Raw genomic sequence first — 23,461 nt, forward strand, 5'->3', positions numbered from 1 at the left:
TCTAATCAGGGGAAAGGATCGGGAACAGGTGTGGGAAGACTAAATGATGATTAGGGGAATAGGAACAGCTGGGAGCAGGAACGGAACGACAGAGAGAAGAGAGAGCGAGAGAGTGAGAGAGGGAGGGGGAGAGAGAGGGATAGAAAGAGGGAAAGAACCTAACAAGACCAGTAGAGGGAAACGAACAGAATGGGGAGCACAGGGACAAGACATGATAATAAATGACAAACATGACAGTACCCCCCCACTCACCGAGCGCCTCCTGGCGCACTCGAGGAGGAATCCTGGCGGCAACGGAGGAAATCATCGATGAGTGAACGGTCCAGCACGTCCCGAGACGGAACCCAACTCCTCTCCTCAGGACCGTAACCCTCCCAATCCACTAAGTATTGGTGACCCCGTCCCCGAGAACGCATGTCCATGATCTTATGTACCTTGTAAATAGGTGCGCTCTCGACAAGGACGGGAGGGGGGGAGGGAAGACGAACGGGGTGCGAAGAAAGGGCTTAACACAGGAGACATGGAAGACAGGATGGACGCGACGAAGATGTCGCGGAAGAAGCTAGCAGTCGCACAGCGACAGGATTGACGACCTGGGAGACACGGAACGGACCAATGAACCGCGGAGTCAACTTACGAGAAGCTGTCGTAAGAGGAAGGTTGCGAGTGGAAAGCCACACTCTCTGGCCGCAACAATACCTTGGACTCTTAATCCTGCGTTTATTGGCGGCTCTCACAGTCTTCCCCGCAGACAAAGGCAGACCGGTAATGAAGTCTAAGGCGATGTGAGACCATGGTCGAGAAGGAATGGGGAGCGGTCTGAGACGACCGGCAGGAGGAGAGTTACCCGACTTAGTCTGCGCGCAGTCCGAACAAGCAGCCACGAAACGGCGCGTGTCACGCTCCTGAGTCGGCCACCAAAAGCGCTGGCGAATAGACGCAAGAGTGCCTCGAACACCGGGATGACCAGCTAACTTGGCAGAGTGAGCCCACTGAAGAACAGCCAGACGAGTGGAAACAGGAACGAAAAGGAGGTTACTAGGACAAGCGCGGCGACGCAGTGTGCGTGAGTGCTTGCTTAACCTGTCTTTCAATTCCCCAGACTGTTAACCCGACAACACGCCCATAAGGAAGAATCCCCTCGGGATCAGTAGAAGCCACAGAAGAACTAAACAGACGGGATAAGGCATCAGGCTTGGTGTTCTTGCTACCCGGACGGTAAGAAATCACAAACTCGAAACGAGCGAAAAACAACGCCCAACGAGCTTGACGGGCATTAAGTCGTTTGGCAGAACGGATGTACTCAAGGTTCTTATGGTCTGTCCAAACGACAAAAGGAACGGTCGCCCCCTCCAACCACTGTCGCCATTCGCCTAGGGCTAAGCGGATGGCGAGCAGTTCACGGTTACCCACATCATAGTTGCGCTCAGATGGCGACAGGCGATGAGAAAAATAAGCGCAAGGATGAACCTTATCGTCAGACTGGAAGCGCTGGGATAGAATGGCTCCCACGCCTACCTCTGAAGCGTCAACCTCGACAATGAATTGTCTAGTGACGTCAGGAGTAACGAGGATAGGAGCGGACGTAAAACGTTCTTTTAGAAGATCAAAAGCTCCCTGGGCGGAACCGGACCACTTAAAACACGTCTTGACAGAAGTAAGAGCTGTGAGAGGGGCAGCAACTTGACCGAAATTACGAATGAAACGCCGATAGAAATTAGCGAAACCTAAAAGCGCTGCAACTCGACACGTGACCTTGGAACGGGCCAATCACTGACAGCTTGGACCTTAGCGGAATCCATCTGAATGCCTTCAGCGGAAATAACGGAACCGAGAAAAGTAACGGAGGAGACATGAAAAGAGCACTTCTCAGCCTTTACGTAGAGACAATTCTCTAAAAGGCGCTGTAGAACACGTCGAACGTGCTGAACATGAATCTCGAGTGACGGAGAAAAAATCAGGATATCGTCAAGATAGACAAAAACAAAGATGTTCAGCATGTCTCTCAGAACATCATTAACTAATGCCTGAAAAACAGCTGGCGCATTGGCGAGACCGAACGGCAGAACCCGGTACTCAAAATGCCCTAACGGAGTGTTAAACGCCGTTTTCCACTCGTCCCCCTCTCTGATGCGCACGAGATGGTAAGCGTTACGAAGGTCCAACTTAGTAAAGCACCTGGCTCCCTGCAGAATCTCGAAGGCTGATGACATAAGGGGAAGCGGATAACGATTCTTAACCGTTATGTCATTCAGCCCTCGATAATCCACGCAGGGGCGCAGAGTACCGTCCTTCTTCTTAACAAAAAAGAACCCCGCCCCGGCCGGAGAAGAAGAAGGCACTATGGTACCGGCGTCAAGAGACACAGACAAATAATCCTCGAGAGCCTTACGTTCGGGAGCCGACAGAGAGTATAGTCTACCTCGAGGAGGAGTGGTCCCCGGAAGGAGATCAATACTACAATCATACGACCGGTGAGGAGGAAGGGAGTTGGCTCGGGACCGACTGAAGACCGTGCGCAGATCATGATATTCCTCCGGCACTCCTGTCAAATCGCCAGGTTCCTCCTGAGAAGTAGGGACAGAAGAAACGGGAGGGATGGCAGACATTAAACACTTCACATGACAAGAAACGTTCCAGGATAGGATAGAATTACTAGACCAATTAATAGAAGGATTATGACATACTAGCCAGGGATGACCCAAAACAACAGGTGTAAACGGTGAACGGAAAATCAAAAAAGAAATAGTCTCACTGTGGTTACCAGATACTGTGAGAGTTAAAGGTAGTGTCTCAAATTTGATACTGGGAAGATGACTACCATCTAAGGCAAACATGGGCGTAGGCTTGTCTAACGGTCTGAAAGGAATGTTATGTTTCCGAACCCATGCTTCGTCCATGAAACAACCCTCAGCCCCAGAGTCAATCAAGGCACTGCATGTAGCACCCGAACCGGTCCAGCGTAGATGGACCGACATAGTAGTACAAGATCTAGATGAAGAGACCTGAGTAGTAGCGCTCACCAGTAGCCCTCCGCTTACTGATGGGCTCTGGCCTCTTACTGGACATGAATTAACAAAATGTCCAGCAACTCCGCAATAGAGGCACAGGCGGTTGGTGATCCTCCGTTCCCTCTCCTTAGTCGAGATGCGAATCCCTCCCAGCTGCATGGGCTCAGTCTCAAAGCCAGAGGAGGGAGATGGTTGCGATGCGGAGCAGGGAAACACCGTTGATGCGAGCTCTCTTCCACGAGCCCGGTGACGAAGATCTACCCGTCGTTCTATGCGGATGGCGAGAGCAATCAAAGAGTCCACATCTGAAGGAACCTCCCGGGAGAGAATCTCATCCTTAACCACTGCGTGGAGTCCCTCCAGAAAACGAGCGAGCAGCGCCGGCTCGTTCCACTCACTAGAGGCAGCAAGAGTGCGAAACTCAATAGAATAATCCGTTATGGACCGTTCACCTTGGCATAAGGAAGCCAGGGCCCTAGAAGCCTCCTACCAAAAACTGAACGGTCAAAAACCCGAATCATCTCCTCTTTAAAGTTCTGGAACTTGTTAGAGCAATCAGCCCTTGCCTCCCAGATAGCTGTGCCCCATTCTCGAGCCCGGCCAGTAAGGAGTGAAATGACGTAAGCAACCCGAGCTCTCTCTCTAGAGTATGTGTTGGGTTGGAGAGAGAACACAATCTCACACTGCGTGAGAAAGGAGCGGCACTCAGTGGGCTGCCCGGAGTAGCAAGGTGGGTTATTAACCCTAGGTTCTGGAGGCTCGGCAGGCCAGGAAGTAACAGGTGGCACGAGACGTAGACTCTGGAACTGTCCAGAGAGGTCGGAAACCTGAGCGGCCAGGTTCTCCACGGCATGGCGAGCAGCAGACAATTCCTGCTCGTGTCTGCCGAGCATGGCTCCTTGGATCTTGACGGCAGTGTAACGAGCGTCTGAAGTCGCTGGGTCCATTCCTTGGTCGGTTCCTTCTGTCATGCTGGTGAAAGAGGACCCAAAAGCGACTTAACAGAAACAGAGTTTATTCAAGTCCAAACAGGGAATAACAGAAATCCTCTAGTCTGTAGAGGGGAATAACAAGAGAAGCGGCCACAGACTGCAGGTCGCTTCAGGTAGGCGCAGGCCGTAGTTGACAGAGACACCTGCTCACACGCAGCATCTGATGAAGGCAAAAAACACGACAGGACAGGGCGAAACACAATCACAGCACGGTGAATACTAAACAAGGAACCGACGGGACAGGAACGGAACACAAAGGAATAAATAGGGACTCTAATCAGGGGAAAGGATCGGGAACAGGTGTGGGAAGACTAAATGATGATTAGGGGAATAGGAACAGCTGGGAGCAGGAACGGAACGACAGAGAGAAGAGAGAGCGAGAGAGTGAGAGAGGGAGGGGGAGAGAGAGGGATAGAAAGAGGGAAAGAACCTAACAAGACCAGTAGAGGGAAACGAACAGAATGGGGAGCACAGGGACAAGACATGATAATAAATGACAAACATGACAGATGACATGTCTTTTCCCCCTGCCCATTGCCCTGTCCATTTGATAATGGCCCATTCTAAATCCAAACTAATTTCACATATTAGTAAAGACAAGATTCAATTCAGAATAGTCTCATGGGTGAGAGTATTATTACTTGATGAGAGAACAGCGTGTGCAGCCTGACTGACGCAAGGAACAGAGCGCAAGCTTTTTTTGTGACTTTTTAAATGAATCAATATAGACACATCATGCAACCCATATGTGTTTTGATTTTTAAGACATTCTAAGGTTTGTCATTCACTCCTAAAGTTGCCTAATAGACTAATTGTAAATCTAGCGTATAGGACCTGTTTCAAATGATCACCTTTATGCTCAACATAGCCACCTCACTAAGGAATGTGAAGAATATCCTTTCTGTTTTAGTCATCAAAGTTGAATTATATTCTTCCCACTATAAAGTTATATAATATAAAATAATGGCTTGGGATTTATAAGCATATCTTGTCTGCTAAATGAACTAGCCTACAGCCTAGGCTGCCAATGGCATGGCAAATAGCCAGATAACATACATGTACTCACTGACTCAAAATATGCTATTTTGTTCTTCTGAAATACATTTTCTCCACATCATAATGTTTCTTTATACCTGCCTAAAATAAATAATGGATTTATTGTGATGGTGTATAAAAAAATATATTTAAAAAAAAAATCAAAATGCACACATCAGTGGCTCGTATATGTGGAGGCCTGGAGATGCTAAACGTGTTTATGTGAATTAACGGTCAATTAATGTGGGACCGGCAGTCATTTGCATGACAGTTACCGGCTGACAAAATTTCAAGACCGACACAGCCCTAGGTTGAGTCACTCCTTAATTGATGACGGAGCAAACAAAATGCATTGATTTCCAGTACATGTTGTCATGACGTGCCCCTTTTGGGTGAGGATCCTAGCCCCCCCCCCTCTCCCACCACAGGTTTATGATGGTTGTAAATACCGAAACTCCTTTCCCCACAAAGAGAGACACTTGGACATCAAAAGAATAAATAATTGAACAGTATTTCCGTAGTCCAAGCAGTTGGAGTGGTCCGTGGACACTTAAGGAACAGTTATGTCGAGTTTGTTTCATTTGGTGACCTCATGAAGGACAGGAAACACACATTACTGTTTCTTTTTTTGTATACACTTCTCAATTATCGAGTTTGCATCTGAATGTTGTATAAAATAAACTATTGTGTTATAGGAATACATTTGGAAAGATGTCATGTGATGTTAGTCTTCTAAATGAGAATTGTTTTTCATAGTAACTTATGATCAGTCAGTGGCCACGCCCCCGTGAGCACAGACATTTACATCGGTGTCATGGAACACCCCCTTTTGTACTCCAGTATCAAAAACACTTATGACAAAATTTACATTAGACAAGAAAACATGGAGCTGTCGCTACATGTTGAAATGGTTGGCAACTCTACCAAAGGACAAGACCAGAGAACGTGGAGATCATTCCCACTTTGAAATGGCTAAGAAATCGACAAACTACAGAACAATTATTCAGGCTGCAGCTGTTTAAGTACTTTAGTCTGGTAAACGCAACCAGTCAAACTGCTTAATGGTACTTTGATGTATCCATTATAACAAGCTAAAACTCCGAAAGACTTTGATCTCTGATGGACAAACCAGAGATTTCTGTCAACAGTTTATCCAGCAGACGGAATGGCAATCGCAGAGAGGGATAACAAAGGCATACACTCGTAAATATGTCAATTGCAATTTCTTTTCGAATGAGCGGTTGTTCATGTTCAAAGTATAAGCATTTCCATGACTGCAGTGTATGTACGGGGTTCCACTCTGAGTTTTCCGCTCCTGAGCTGGCCCCAACCCTTTCCTTTGTCTACCAAGCTGTCATAAAGGCTTAGCCCACTAGGGACTTTTCAGTGTATTATGTCCGTAATCAATGTAGAAGTATTGTGTGTATGTTTATGTAATTCTGTGATTAATTAGTTCGTTAGTAAATAAATAATTAAGCCAATTTGTATATCGCTGATTCATGCTTTGATGCTAGGGTTCGTGCAGATATCCAATGGTTTACAACATTCAGGAATGAGATTGATGATGTAATAATACATTGATAGAAGACTGTAATTGATAAGATATGAATATTAATTCAGGAAATAGAGACTCTAAACATTTTCCTGTGGTTCCCCGACATCCTAGTTAATTAAAGTTACATGATTAGTTTAATCACACAAGGAATAATTACACATAGAGAATTGATTTGATAATATAACAGTCTTGACATTTAATGATAGTCAACGCTACGACAATGTCCATCTTCTATAACAAGTCACATCTAGACATTAGCCTTCATTTGACAGATACATCCAAGTCTGAAGCTCAGCAAAAGGAGGCTACAGTAAAAGCAGTAACTCTGCCCACTTGAGAGATGTCCTGTGGGGCGTGGACTCTTAAAACAAGCACTCCATCAATATGACTGGGATTTATCTGTTCCCCTAACAGGTTCTATAGCCCGGCCATTAGTGCTGTGTCAAACATGTCATTCAGCCATCATTCATCCTGATGGCCATGGGCAGTAGCCCAGCTTTCGGTGTCTCACTGTTGTCATGCTGTTTGACAGGGGCGTCGGTTGCGAGATGGCAATTTCGAGAAGAGTGTGTGTGCATGCGTGCATGCATCAAATCAAATCGTATTTATCACATACACATGATTTGGAGATGTTATTGTGGGTGTAGTGAAATGCTTGTGCTTCTCGCTCCGACAGTGCAGTAATATCTAACAAGTAATATCTAAGAAATTACACAACATATACCCAATACACACAAATCTAGGTAGGAATGAATTAAGACTATATACATATGGACGAGCGATGTCAGAGCGGAACGGACTAAGTTACAGTAGAATAGTATAGAAAACAGTATATACATATGAGGTGAGTAATGCCAGATATGTAAACATTAAGTGACTAAGATACCGTAGAATAGTATAGAATACAGTATATACATATGAGATGAGTAATGCAAGATATGTAAAAATCAAGTGACTAAGATATCGTAGAACAGTATAGAATATGTGTGTGCGTGTGTTTGTATGTATAATAATAATAATAATATATGCCATTTAGCAGTGTGTCTCTGAAGTGTGTCTGCTGCCCACCCACTGTGTGCCCACCGGGACGTTGGGCCTAATTGGCAGTGCCTGGCAGGGTTGGTATGACTCAGTGTGTGTGGCACAATGGGACTTCATGGTGTCATCCACTCCAATCAAGACTTGTTGTTTTTCTTATCTAAGAGCTTTAGCTCTGAAATAGAGCTTTTGAATGTTATACTGTCCACAGGCAGTTGTTTTTTTATAGTAAATATATTATTTGCCCTAAACTGTCTTTACCGGGTGGAAAAGCTATAATTTACAGCACTGCTATAATGGTTTGTATTACCATATAATATAATGGGTTGTATTATATAATGGGTTGTTATAATGGGTTGTATTACCAGTTACTCAAGTGTTTCCTCCTGCAGGCATGCACCAACACACTCCTGCAACATTACAATGCCCTTGGTAAAGTTGCAGTCACTACCTGTTTGTGGCACTAGTCACTGATTAATTTGATTAGCAAAATAAGCAATTGATTAAACCCATGTTCAAGGTTAAATCCAGGTGGAATGATTGGTTACCTTATCTCTAATGATATGTAGGTTTAATGTAGGGTTAAAACCAGTGCTAACTAAGCATGCAGAGAAGCACATGTCTTAACAGTAAGGATATTCTTTTGTCACACTAATGTATTCCTTTCATCATACAAACATCAAGCCATACAGCTTGAATGATGTAGCTAGCGGGTTGATTAATCCAGGTGAGGTTTTGTGAGAACTAAAATGAATCAGGAAGACAGAGAGGAAAAGTGAATCATTTATATACTGATTGTATGTATCACTGTGTTAACTAACCTCCAGACGAGCTTCATTGCCGTACAACTCTCCTTCCGTGGCCTCCAACTGCTCTTAAATGCAAGTAAAACTAAATGCATTCTCTTCAACCGATCACTGCCCACACCTGCCCGCACGTCCAGCATCACTACTCTGGACGGTTCTGACTTAGAATATGTGGACAACTACAAATACCTAGGTGTCTGGTTAGACTGTAAACTCTCCTTCCAGATTCACATTAAGCTTCTCCAATCCAATGTTAAATCTAGAACCTGTTTCCTATTTCACAACAAAGCATCCTTCACTCATGCTGCCAAACATACCCTCGTAAAACGGACTATCCTACCGATCCTAGACTTCAGTGATGTAATTTACAAAATAGCCTCCAACACCCTACTCAGCAAATTGGATGCAGTCTATCACAGTGCCACCCGTTTTGTCACCAAAGCACCATATACTACACACCACTGCGACCTGTATGCTCTCGTTGACTGGCCCTTGCTTCATATGTTGACAAAACCACTGGCTCCAGGTCATCTATAAGTCTTTGCTAGGTAAAGCCCCGCTGTATCTCAGCTCACTGGTCACCATAGCAGCACCCACCCGTAGCATGTGCTTCAGCAGATATATTTCACTGGTCACCCCCAAAGCCAATTCCTCATTTGGCCGCCTTTCCTTCCAGTTCTCTGCTGCCAATGACTGGAACGAACTGCAAAAATCACTGAAAAAAATCAATCTCCCTCACTAACTTTAAGCACCAGCTGTCAGAGCAGCTCACAGATCACTGCACCTGCATCCAACTACGTCATCCCCATAGTGTTATTTATTTTATTTATCTCCTTTGCACCCCAGTATCTCTACTTGCACACTCATCTATCACTCCAGTGTTTAATTGCTATATTGTAATTATTTTGCCACCAAGGCCTATTTATTGCCTTTACCTCCCTTATCCTACCTCATTTGCACACACTGTATATAGACTTTTTCTATTGTATTATTGACTATGTTTGTTTATTCCATGTGTAACTCTGTTGTTTGTGTCGCACTGCTTTGCTTTATCTTGGCCAGGTCGCAGTTGTAAATTAGAACTTGTTCTCAACTAGCCTACCTGGTTAGATAAAGGTGAAATTATTTTATTTATTTAAAAATAAATACAATTTAGTCCTGAGGTACTCAGGCTGTGCTGACAAAGCTAAAACCAGACATTTCATGTCTAACCTTTTGTGCCTCTATAATATAGAGTGCCTCTCACTGATGCACTACCCTAAATGTAATGATGTGGAGATTGTAATGCACATTTAAGGAGAGAGGGAACTCATGCTTTCAATATGTGGTTCCACCTATAACAATAATATATGTTAGTAAAACCTGGACAGAGATTATATTCCAGACTGTGCCGCTAACAACAAGGGATATGCTCTCAAGGAATCCATTTCCTCTATGCTTCCTCTGTGTCACGGCTGTTGGAAGGAGCGGACCAAGGTGCAGCGTGGTGAGCGTACATTTCCTTTATTAATCCAAATGACTCCAAACAAAACAATACGCACTACAAAAACAAACCGTGAAGCTCACAAGCGAAGTGCTCTAAACAAAGTCAACCTTCCACAAACACAGGTGGGAAAAAGGGTACCTAAGTATGGTTCCCAATCAGAGACAACGATAGACGGCTGTCCCTGATTGAGAACCATACCCGGCCTACCACAAAGAAATAGAAAACATAGAACACAAAACATAGAATGCCCACCCCAACTCACGCCCTGACCAAACCAAAATAGAGACATTAAAAGGATCTCTAAGGTCAGGGCGTGACACTCTGTCTATTATCAGTTCTTTTGTTGCTCATATTGTAGATGTTTTTCTTCATACCTCTATTTATCGATGACAGGTGATTGAGAATACATTCTCCTTTACAATAACCTAGTGTATATATTCAACTGCTCAAGTGTGAAGTTGATATTGGCTTAGTCAAGAGAAGTAGGGAAATAGACAACTAAACTTACCTGGGCAGTGGAGCCTACTACTGTTTTAGCCTGGACAGCACCGGTATCATTGGTCACACTGAGAGTCTAAACCTCAGCGTCAGCGTTGCCTTATGCTTTATCCCTAATAAGGCTGCATTGCGTAAATCTGAACATGACATATTCAGACATACTGGGAGAAAATGTAGTTGTCGCGTTTGGTCTTGAAACATATGCATTTCTATCCTATATTGTGATGTTTGGGTGATGTCCAGATTCATTGGAGTACAGTACAAGTTATCTCAAAAACTGCATGTTCAATCATATGCTATCAAGGGAGGTGTTTCAGTCCCAGGGTCCCGAGCTTGGTGAAGAGCTTGAAGGGCACTTTGGTGTTGAACGCTGACTTGTAGTCGATGAACAGCATTCTCACGTAGGTATTCCTCTTGTCCAGGTGGGAGAAGGCAGTGTGGAGTGCACTTGAGATTGCGTTGTCTGTAGATCTGTTTGGGCGGTATGTCAGTTGGAGAGGGTTTAGGGTGTCTGGCATGATGGAGGTGATGTGTGCCATGACCAGCCTTTTAAAGCACTTCATGATTACAGATGTTAGTGCTAAAGGGCGGTAGTAGCAATCCAGGTAATCAGGTTTATAGAATACACTGGGTATTTATGTTTTCAATACTGAAAGCATCCCAATTAGATACACACCATACTTAATGTTCTGCGTCTTACTTCCAACACATGCATATATATTAGAGGGCATGTGCAATGATGTGTATAAAGTAGTGCTCCTCTGCTGAAGATGTGCTGTTGACTCCGTCTCTCTCTGTATATGTGACAGCAGGGTAGATAGATCCATATTCACGAGGGAGTACTCATCACTACCACCTGACAGCATGGAGGAGAAGTGAGGAGGTGTTTACTAGGCAGGCATGGGTTGGTCTTGTGTTTGTATATTCCCATCAAGAAGGCTACAAGTGCTGAGGAAATTTCATTCTAATCTACGATTCCCTCTTCTGAAATAGCTTTACTTCAGCAGAAGTGGAGAATTTAAAGGATCTTTGAGGTGGCAGGGTAGCCTAGTGGTTAGAGCGTTGGACAAGTAACCGGAAGGTTGCAAGTTCAAACCCCCGAGTTGACAAGGTACAAATCTGTCATTCTGCCCCTGAACAGGCAATTAACCCACTGTTCCTAGGCTGTCACCGAAAATAAAAATGTGTTCTTAACTTGCCTAGTTAAATAAAGGTACAATTAAAATTTGTTACGGCTCTCGTTGGTGGTAGAAAGAGTAGACCAAGGCGCAGTGTACATCTTCTTTATATTAGATGAAAACCCCAAAAAACAACAAAAGATCAATTAATGTAAAGTTGTACAGGGCTAGACAGCTACTGTGCAAAAACAAGATCCCACAAACTCAGGTGGAAAACAGGCTGCCTAAGTATGATTCCCAATCAGAGACAACGATAGACAGCTGCCTCTGATTGGGAACCATACCCGGCCAACAAAGAAATAGAAAACTAGAATGCCCACCCAAATCACACCCTGACCTAACCAAATAGAGAAATAAACAGGCTCTCTAAGGTCAGGGAAATATAAAAATATTTTAACATTTCTACCTTATTGTATAACGCACATAAACATTGTGATTATATAATGGAGAAAATGGAGATAATATACTACTTTGTTTGGATACTTGCTACAGTACAGAATAAGGAGACAATGAGAGGTAGCAGGAGACTGTAATTCTCTAACGTTAATGATCTGCCTCTGACAGAGCAGGAGAAATAAGTCAGGGACTTAATAAGACCTGAGATCGGAGAGAAAAAAAAAAAAAGTCTTCCTGTAGGTGACTGTCTCCGCGGACGTTTGCCGAGTGTAGGAGGAAATGCCAAAACACTAGTATTTTAAGCTTGGCCACACACACACAACAAGCCACCAGACACTTTGAACAGTATTTATGCATTCCTGTAATAATGTGCTAAGTATGGGGTTGTATGGTGTGAGCATCGACTGTGATACATTAATGTTGTTGATATTATGGGCTAATCCAACATTTGCTATGCAGCCATCTTTCATCCACCACTCAGTAAATACAAAAACATGCCCTGATAGTAATTATTACAAAGCAAGTGTTCCTTATGGATGTGCCCTGTGCCCGGACAGTGGCTATCCAACCCTTCAGATATACTGACTCTGACTCTCACACACCTGGCCAGTTCAGCAGTGCAGAAGTGCTGGGGCGGACCACGACTGCTGCCTGCCTTGCACGCCACAAGCACACAGCTAGCCATCTGGACAGTGGAAAACCCTGAACACCACCCCACCCTGCCCTGCCTGTCTCCTCAGTGCCCCCCCCCTCCATCCGTCTATCCGGCCCTCCCTCCCTCCCCACCATACATCCTCCTGCTACTGGTGACCTTTAAGTTTCATCTGAAGAGGTCGGCACAATCATCAGTCATTCGCTCTCAAGTACATTGCATAACCCATGCTGTGTATGGCACACACAGGGGGCGGCCGTTTATAGTGGCAATTAAATGCAGTCAAGACACATGTTAGGCCTATGGTTTTGTCTTTCCACCAGCTGAGGGCTTAGTGTGGCATGGTACTGTCCTCTTTACTGTATGTAGCATGTGTTGACAGACCAAAGACAACACCGGTTATTCCATTGGTGCCAAGATGTCAAAGGGCTTGACTGTGGTTGGTTCTGGGTTCATTTTGTTCACCATTTGTCTGTTTAAGCAGATGAACTGCACATTGAACTGTGTGGAATCGCTATGTAGCCTACCAGTTAAAATAACCAACCCTATACCCTGCCTGTTTCTCTCTTTGTTAGCATTCCATCGACGCTGTCAGTGCAGGAGTCAGTCCGATCGGAGACACATCTTACAACTCCAGTCACTGGGATCTGGGCAGTGCTTTCTTCTTTGCTGGAACCGTGATCACAACGATAGGTACTCTCCATCACCAACCTACGAACTCATTACTTGCTCCTCTTAACTGAGTAGAATAAAGCAATATCACTTTAACGTGAACGTTTATGAGGTAACCTACGGGTGCTGTGACTCGCTAATTCAAGTGCAGTTCTGTCAGCATTACACTACTGTAATGTACTGTGTGCTATTTATCATGAGCTTGCTGGGAAATGGATAAAACAAACGTCATTCACAGGATGTACTTTATGCTAATGTCTGTGTGTGTGTGTGTGTGTCTTCACAGTGCATTATTTACTGATGATAATAGCATCCTATCGGGAGGTGGGAATGAACAGTGCACCAGGGTGCCTTTTTAGCATAACATATGAATACCATTTCATCTGTTTACACAATTTGGAGAGGAACACACATCCCACCGTGCTGGTTTAGATGAAGCCGTGCCTTAGTCATCCCTGCCCTGTTTTGTCTCTCCATTCACTGCAAGTTGTAATTCATGTCATGTTCTCTGAGCCCAACCTGATTATTTCCTCTCTTAGTGCTTGTTTACCTCCGACCTCCAACTGCAGGAATATAACACAGGCTTTACCTAACAAAACACCACTGTGACAGGTTACGGGAACATAGCACCCAGCACGGAGGGAGGGAAGATCTTCTGCATCCTGTACGCCATATTTGGCATCCCGCTGTTTGGGTTCCTCCTGGCTGGCATCGGAGACCAGCTAGGAACCATATTTGTCAAGAGCGTCTTGAGGGTGGAGAAGATATACAGGGTAAATTGGATTACTTGAGAACTTTGGGTTTTGTTATGTGCGGGGGATTTACTGGAAACTGCATAAGCACATGATGCTTTCAGAGATAAGTCGGTTATAGTTAACTTTCAATACGTTTATTCAAATTAATTTAGACACACCATGTTTGATTACTTATTTTGTGAAGAAAGGGGTCTTTGAAAACGAGTATTTGGGGCATGTTATATACAGATGTAGGATCTTAATTTGAAGATCAGTTTGCTACATCAGGAAAATAATCCTGGAGCAACAGGACATTTGAAAATATTATATTATAATAGACAGTTTTGTAGGGCTTGATACATTTTTCATACACCAATATGCTACCCACAGTGAAAACCAGGCATATTACCTCCAACCTATAAATCACCCCATTCACCGTGAACAGCACAGCAAATAGGGTGATGACAGCGTGATACAGTCATCCCTGTAAAAGCTATGTCTGTTATCCAGGTATTATGCCAGGCTCAGTGAATGGTTGTGGACTCTTGTAGTGAGGGCAGAGGTGTTTGATGTAGTGTGGGAGCAGTGGAGGTAGAGGGCCAGGACCTGATTGAGATTCTGTGAGCAGGCTGTATGTATCAAGCATCTCAGAGTAGGAGTGCTGATCCCTGTCCATGTAATCTTGTTTATTGGGAGCTAAAAGCCAAAATGTAGAGCTAAGCCCCTCTTCAGACTACTGAAAGCCCCAGGGAACTTGAGTTTCTGTGACATAGGGGGAGTTTGGGAATTAGGATTTTCCTGCTGGATGAATGGAAGGGTGGTTTTGTATGGTTTTCTTTCTTGGTGCCTGGGGTGCTCTGGAGTGTTTTGGCTTAATGGGTATTGATACATGAAGTAATTGGTGAAACTGCATCTCTTCAAGCTGGAAATGTACTGTGTATAGCTAACTTAAAAAAAAATGTTTTGTTGTTGTTGACAACTTTGTTTTTGTTGACTTACTGTCGTCCTCTGACCATGTCTTGTTTGTACTGCAGCAAAAACATAAACAGATCAGCCAGACCAAAATCAGAGTCACCTCCACCATACTCTTCATCATAGCTGGGTGCATAGTCTTCGTTGGCATCCCGGCAGTCATTTTCAAACACATCGAGGGATGGACGACTCTGGATGCCATCTACTTTGTCATCATCACGCTATCAACGATTGGCATAGGGGACTATGTGGCAGGTATGATAGTGTTACGGTATAACAGGTTTATTATGTACTGTGACTCTAGTTATCTGAAATTATCCATTGGATTCTCCATCAACTCAAGGTTTTATTTGCGTGTGTTTTGTCGTGTCTGCATTACATTGACAATCCCTTGAATAATGATGCTAAAAGTGACTGCAGGTAATTATATCTCAGGAGGATTTATCTAGGGGAATATTATGGCAAGAATCATCCAAAATCATACTGATATAACATACATTCTCTTCAAATCCCAATTACAAATGTTGTGTTTGTCAAACTGAACCTTTCCACCTCCCTTGTCATACTAATCTGTCTGTAATGAAAATATTTTTTGGTTGGCAAATGTTTTATTGTTGACGATAACTTGGTGGTAACAGGCACATACATACACACACACATACACACACACACACACACACGCACGCACACATACATACACACACACGCACGCACGCACACATACATACATACACGCATACATGAAATGTAACAACTCTTCCTCTGTTGCTCCAGGTGGGGATCGGAAGATCGAGTACATGAAGTGGTACAAGCCTCTGGTCTGGTTCTGGATCCTGGTGGGCCTGGCCTACTTCGCTGCTGTCCTGAGCATGATTGGAGACTGGCTCAGAGTGCTGTCCAAAAAGACCAAAGAGGAGGTGGGTGCTGCTCATTAAATTACACTGCCTGTCATTACATTACCTAAAGCAGTGGAAACTAATAGGTCAGTCCTTACTACTCATCTCTTACCCTACCCACCTTTCTTCTGTGTCTGTTTTGCTATTATGCCTTGTCGATGCCCCTGTCTGGAGCCCTTGAGACACTCCCGACAGACAGCTGTGTGTGAGAAGTGGTTAGAGATGCAGTCATTAAATGTTCAGGCTGACGTGTTAACAGTGAGCTTACTAAAGCTATTTATTTGTACATACAGTATGGATGGATACTGTGGTATTGGCTTTCCATGGAAGGAGCTAGGCTTTTGTCTGAAGGGGAATTTGTAGAAGATCCTTTTGATGTAATGCACCCCTTCCACCCTCCTGTCTCTAATGACTCTCCATCTTTGTGTAATTGCAGGTGGGGGAGTTCAAGGTCCATGCGGCGGAGTGGAAAGCCAACGTGCGGGCCGAGTTCCGAGAGACGCGGAGGCGGCTGAGTGTGGAGATCCACGACAAGTTGCAGCGGGCCGCCACCATCCGCAGCATGGAGCGCAGGCAGCTGGGCCTGGAGCAGAGGGCCCACTCCCTGGACATGCTCTCCCTAGAGAGGAGGGCTGTGTTTGCCAGCCTGGACCAGGGCCGCTTCAAAACCTCCTCCCAGGAGAGCATCGACACCAAGCTGAATAACTTGAGGTCGAAAGGGGCAGGGGATCTTTGTTATGACCAGCGGAGAGGCAGCGAGCAGACACAGCAGGCCTCGTCAGAGGATAATCTCTTCAACCTCCGCTTCCGCTCCCTCACCAAGCTGGCCAAGAGACACAAGAACCGCGACCTGAAGAGGAACATTCCTGAGGACGTGCGGAGGGCCTGTGAGGCGATGGAGAGGAGGAAGGAGGAGGAGGGAGTGGAGAAGGAGGAAGAGGTGGAGGAGATGGAGGTGGAGGAGGAAGGGGGAGAGAGGAAAGAGGGCAATACCAGCTCAACAAATTTAGAGTATGCAGACGAATGCTGAGGCCAAAGAAAGAGAGAACGATAGAATGTTGAAAGAAAGAGAGCTTGAGCCGCAGAAAAGTCCCTATTTTGTTGTCTCAAATTGTGCCTGGTTGTTTTTTCTTTTCAGAGCACCCTACTTCCTATCCAACCCCACCCCACCCCCAACCGACAAAAAAGCAGACGCAATGTGGGATAGCTTCTCTTTTTTACCCAAGGCTTATGTGAGCAAGTAACCCAGTGAACTAGTGCAGAGCTTCCTAAACCCGGTCCTGGACCGAATCTACTCTTACTGATGAGGTTTTGATGGCCATTGGACCCAGTTCATTCTGCACATCATAGGAACGATTTATTAGTGTGACATTTCGTTACTTTATTCTGTCATTTTCGATTGATTATGAATTTCAGGTATTTTATTAATTGTATTTTACACAGCATGTCTGTGTTACAGTATCTATGTAATATCAATTTCTGCAATTCATTTTTTTTCACAGTAAAAGAGAATACAATTATATTTGTCCACCATACGCTACATGTATGTGTTCGTGTTTTTCCCTCACACAATCCGATCAAGTACTGCATTTACCTATACTGAGGCAGGAACTTTACCATATGGGTTGTAGCCACTTTACAGTTGGCTAATTAATGGTTTTGGTCCTTTGCTATGTTTTTGTCATTGATGTGCTTCCTAAAGCTTTACCTACTGGGCAAAAACGAGTTGAATTCATGATGTTTCCATGTCACTTCAACCCAAGAAAATCTACGTGATGTCATTGAATGAACGAGAAAAACCTGTTGGATTTGCAACAGTCATCAACGAAAGGGAATTACATATTTTTTCACTCAGCTTTGAACCTAAATCCGATGAAATGGTGACACTTGTTGTTGATTTTGAAACTAAACGTTGAACTGACGTCTGTAATCAAAAACACTAATTATGTGAATGGTGGTAACAACCTTTACTCTATCAAATACAATTACATGATGGTTTTTGGTGTGAATGAGCTAGCCTCTCCATTATTTAATAAGGGAACACATGATTATTGTATTTTTGGTAGTCTAGTTATGTTCCTCTACGGTGGAACATTGAATTCTGTCTTTGGTCCCTCTGGTCTTCTGCATAGTCAAAAGAAGGAACAGATGCTGTCGGGACTTGGGCTCACTCATCATATCAACAACAACAATACATATTAGATAGACTGAAAAGCTTGTAGTCCTGATAATGAATAGTGTAGGTACTGGTTGTAACCTCTATTTCTTGAATTCTATCATAAAAATGGCTTACCGTGATAATGACCTTTCTAAGAACCAGAATGGATTTTCCTTGCTCAGTCTTTTTTGTGCAAACATTATATCAAATGAAGTGAGTGGCTTTCTGGGAATAAATATCACTTAAGGAAAATTAAGCTGATGTTGTGAAATGGCTTCTTATCACTCGTGTCATGTGAGACTCCCAGAAGTATCTTAAAGTCCCCAAACTTGTAATTAACAGACTTAAAGAGACCATAATTCGATTTTCTGCTGAAGGAAATGATCAGATTTGACCATAGCCTATGCCTGATGTAAGTATACTGCTGTGTGTGAGGACTTTTTAAAGACACACAGACATGCTGTGTTTAGGGGGTGTTCCTGAAACACATTATTAATTGCAGTCTATAATCACTCGCATGCTGTACTGCATGTGAAAGATGCTGCAGAACAACATCTGCAAACCGAAAGGAGGGTCAAGTGAGGAACCAGAGAGAAAAAGTAGAGAAGATGGTTTGAAATGAATTCGCTCAGTAGCTTACGTTATACAAGTTCAGCCTTTACAAAACAAATGATAAGGGATCTACAAGATACCAGTTAAAAGAAACAGCTTAATGCTAAAGAAATGACAACATAATAATGTATAATATGTGACATAGGTAACGACAGAAAGAATATCTCCTGATATTGTGCAGAACGTCGCTAACTGCTGATAATACTCTGGACCCCAGGGCTCTGACGGTGTCTCTTACAAGCAGCTTGGGTCACGCGTGGCATCTCATGCTGGATCCAGTAAAACCGGTTGACTGCAACAGAAAGGGAATAGAATCGGGGGAGAAAGCCATACCTGGGGCAGCAGGTAGCCTAGTGGTTCGAGCGTTGGATTAGTAACCGAAAGGTTGCAAGATCGAATCCCCGAGCTGACAAGGTAAAAATCTGTCGTTCTGCCCCTGAACAAGGCAGTTAACCCACCGTTCCTAGGCCGTCATTGAAAATAAGAATTTGTTCTTAACGGACTTGCCTAGTTAAATAAAATACATTCTATCTAATAGAAGGGGTTGGGTTGTCAGAGAGGTGGGGGCTGCTGCTGCCTTCAAGTTTGAAGCGTCCTCCACTTGCCTGCCTTCCCTTGTCTCTGTCCCTCCACTGATAAACCAAGATGAATTGGCTGGTGCTCTTACAACATTTATTTTGTGTATTTATTTACGTCTTGAAACCGGTAATCAATGGTAACAATGAAGCAGTAGCAGGTGCCCCGACTACCCGGGGAAAAGTCAATGTGCTGACAGAACACAATCACCTTGTGGAGATTGCGGAGGCACCTTGGGGAGGCATTTGCTGATGTTATTGGCTGGATAAATAATCTATGGGTGTTAGATCCATTGTAATTATCTGATCATTACTGGTAGTAGTTGGCATATAGATAAATTTGATTATCAATGTCTGTCTGTTGTTTTGTCTGCCAATCTAACATTATCTTCTGGTCAGTTCCCTTTCCCTATCAGTTCCTTTGCTTTATCTAGGCTGTAGGCTTAGCTGCTGAGCATAAAGAAACCCCAGTGGTTCATGCTGGTATATTTAAGCAATAAGGCCCCAAGGGGTGTGGTATATGGCCAATATACCACGGCTAAGGGCTGTTCTTAAGCATGACACAACATGGAGTGCCTGGATACAGCCCTTAGTCATGGTATATTGGCTATACACAACAAACCCCCGGATGCAATTAAAGCAGTAAAAATAAACGTTTTTAAAATAAAAGGCCAAAGCCTCTGCATGTGATAAGCATACTGTGGCAGACTGGAAACAATGACAAATGAACTATTTAACTATTTCTTGAGACACAGAAAGTGCTTCAGACACAAAAAGCATAGCAACAAAGTCTTGGGGGTGGAATTGTGATTTTACAGTACCTGATTTTACAGTACCTGATTTTACAGTACAGTGCCTTCGACACAATCCCATCTCAGAGCTCTACTGACAATTCCTTGGACCTCATGGATTGTTTTTTGCTCTGACATGCACTGTCAACTGTGGGACCTATACAGTACCAGTAAAGGTTAGGACACACCTACTCATTCAAGTTTTTAGTGTTTTGTTCTTCTTCATTGCATAATAATAGTGAAGACATCAAAACTTTGAAATAACACATGTGGAATCATGTAGTAACCACCTCCACACTCTTGGTATTCTCTCAACCAGCTTCACGAGGAATGCATTTCAATTAACAGGTGTGCCTTGTTAAAAGTGCATTATTGGAATTAATTTTCTTGTTAATCCGTTTGAGCCAATCAGTTGTGTTGTGACAAGGTAGGCGTGGTATACAGAAGATAGCCCTATTTGGTAAAAGACAAAAGTCCATATTATGGCAAGAACAGCTCAAAAAAGCAAAGGGAAACAACAGTCCATCATTACTTAAAGACATGAACGTCAGTCAATGCGGAACATTTCAAGAATTTGAGCGTTTCTTCAAGTGCAGTCGCAAAAACCGTCAAGCGCTACGGTGAAACTGCATGAGGACCGCCACAGGAAAGGAAGACCCAGAGTTACCTCTGCTGCAGAGGATAACTTCATTAGAGTTACCAGCCTGAGAAATTGCAGCCCAAATAAATGCTTCACAGAGTTCAAGTGACAGACACATCTCAACATCAACTGTTAAGAAGAGACTGCCTGATTCACGCATTCATAGTCTAATTTCTGCAAAGAGACCACTACTAAAGGACACCAATACGAATAAGAGACTTGCTTGGGCAAAGAAACACAAGCAATGGACACTAGACCGGTGGAAAGCTGTCCTTTGGTCTGATGAGTCCAAATTAGATTTTTGGTTCCAACCGCCATGTTTTTGTGAAACGGAGAGTACGTGAATGAATGATCTCTGCATGTATGGTTCCCACCGTGAAGCATGTAAGAGGAGGTGTGATGGTGCTTTGCTGGTGACACTGTCAGTGATCTATTTAGAATTCAAGGCACACTTAACCAGCATGGCTACCACAGCATTCTGCAGCGATACGCCATCCCATCTGGATTGCGCTTAGTGGGAATGTATTTCGTTTTTCAACAGGACAATGACCCAACACACCTCCAGGCTGTGTAAGGGCTATTTGACCAGAAAGAAGAGTGATTGAGTGCTGCATTAGATGACCTGGCCTACAAAATCACCTGACCTTAACCCAATTGAGATGGTTTGGGATGAGTTGGACCGCAGCGTCAAGGGAAAGCAGCCAACAAGTGCTCAGCATATGTGGGAACTCCTTCAAGACTGTTGGAAAAGCATTCAAGGTGAAGCTGGTTGAGAGAATGCCAAGACTGTGCAAAGCTGTCACCAAGGCAAAGGGTACTTTGAAGAATCTCAAATATAAAATATATTTTGACGGTATTTTTAGTTTTTTAATAATAAAAGTTCTACATTTGCTTTATGAGTAGTGAGTGATCCTAGGGTGGCAACACATACAGTGCCTTGCGAAAGTATTCGTCCCCCTTGAACTTTGCGACCTTTTGCCACATTTCAGGCTTCAAACATAAAGATATAAAACTGTATTTTTTTGTGAAGAATCAACAACAAGTGGGACACAATCATGAAGTGGAACGACATTTATTGGATATTTCAAACTTTTTTAACAAATCAAAAACTGAAAAATTGGGCGTGCAAAATTATTCAGCCCCTTTACTTTCAGTGCAGCAAACTCTCTCCAGAAGTTCAGTGAGGATCTCTGAATGATCCAAAGTTGACCTAAATGACTAATGATGATAAATACAATCCACCTGTGTGTAATCAAGTCTCCGTATAAATGCACCTGCACTGTGATAGTCTCAGAGGTCCGTTAAAAGCGCAGACAGCATCATGAAGAACAAGGAACACACCAGGCAGGTCCGAGATACTGTTGTGAAGAAGTTTAAAGCCGGATTTGGATACAAAAAGATTTCCCAAGCTTTAAACATCCCAAGGAGCACTGTGCAAGCGATAATATTGAAATGGAAGGAGTATCAGACCACTGCAAATCTACCAGGACCTGGCTGTCCCTCTAAACTTTCAGCTCATACAAGGAGAAGACTGATCAGAGATGCAGCCAAGAGGCCCATGATCACTCTGGATGAACTGCAGAGATCTACAGCTGAGGTGGGAGACTCTGTCCATAGGACAACAATCAGTCGTATATTGCACAAATCTGGCCTTTATGGAAGAGTGGCAAGAAGAAAGCCATTTCTAAAAGATATCCATAAAAAGTGTTGTTTAAAGTTTGCCACAAGCCACCTGGGAGACACACCAAACATGTGGAAGAAGGTGCTCTGGTCAGATGAAACCAAAATTGAACTTTTTGGCAACAATGCAAAATGTTATGTTTGGCGTAAAAGCAACACAGCTCATCACCCTGAACACACCATCCCCACTGTCAAACATGGTGGTGGCAGCATCAAGGTTTGGGCCTGCTTTTCTTCAGCAGGGACAGGGAAGATGGTTAAAATTGATGGGAAGATGGATGGAGCCAAATACAGGACCATTCTGGAAGAAAACCTAATGGAGTCTGCAAAAGACCTGAGACTGGGACGGAGATTTGTCTTCCAACAAGACATTGATCCAAAACATAAAGCAAAATCTACAATGGAATGGTTAAAAAATTAACATATCCAGGTGTTAGAATGGCCAAGTCAAAGTCCAGACCTGAATCCAATCGAGAATCTGTGGAAAGAACTGAAAACTGCTGTTCACAAATGCTCTCCATCCAACCTCACTGAGCTCGAGCTGTTTTGCAAGGAGGAATGGGAAAAAAATTCAGTCTCTTAATGTGCAAAACTGATAGAGACATACCCCAAGCGACTTACAGCTGTAATCGCAGCAAAAGGTGGCGCTACAAAGTATTAACTTAAGGGGGCTGAATAATTTTGCACGCCCAATTTTTCAGTTTTTGATTTGTTAAAAAAGTTTGAAATATCCAATAAATGTATTTCCACTTCATGATTTTGTCCCACTTGTTGTTGATTCTTCACAAAAAAATACAGTTTTATATCTTTATGTTTGAAGCCTGAAATGTGGCAAAAGGTCGCAAAGTTCAAGGGGGCCGAATACTTTCGCAAGGCACTGTACATTCTAAGTGATTTCAATTAGGCTTTCTCAATTCTGATTTTTTTATACTGTTCAATTCAACTTCAACCGTAACAAATTTCAGCAGTTTATAATTTCTGCATTTTCTGCACACAACTGCAGTGGTGGAAAAAGTACCCAATTGTCATACTTGAGTAAAAGTTAAGATACCTTAAAAGAAAATTACTCAAGGAAAAGTGAAAG

At 43.6% G+C, this 23,461-nt stretch overlaps 1 protein-coding gene across 2 annotated transcripts in view; it reads left to right on the top strand.

The window, feature by feature from the left end:
• LOC124002030 (potassium channel subfamily K member 10-like) overlaps positions 1-18,295 on the top strand; it is a 34,822-nt gene extending 16,527 nt beyond the window's left edge. For both annotated transcript variants that reach the window (XM_046309241.1, XM_046309240.1), the window contains exons 3-7: positions 13,223-13,340; positions 13,932-14,092; positions 15,088-15,280; positions 15,800-15,942; positions 16,358-18,295. In XM_046309241.1, coding sequence (XP_046165197.1) covers positions 13,223-13,340; positions 13,932-14,092; positions 15,088-15,280; positions 15,800-15,942; positions 16,358-16,951 — 1,209 coding nt within the window. In that variant the 3' untranslated portion in view covers positions 16,952-18,295. The remainder of the gene's footprint in view (positions 1-13,222; positions 13,341-13,931; positions 14,093-15,087; positions 15,281-15,799; positions 15,943-16,357) is intronic.
• Positions 18,296-23,461: the final 5,166 nt, after the last annotated feature.

The sequence above is a fragment of the Oncorhynchus gorbuscha genome, linkage group LG17, assembly GCF_021184085.1.
Source record: "Oncorhynchus gorbuscha isolate QuinsamMale2020 ecotype Even-year linkage group LG17, OgorEven_v1.0, whole genome shotgun sequence".
Taxonomy (NCBI): domain Eukaryota; kingdom Metazoa; phylum Chordata; class Actinopteri; order Salmoniformes; family Salmonidae; genus Oncorhynchus; species Oncorhynchus gorbuscha.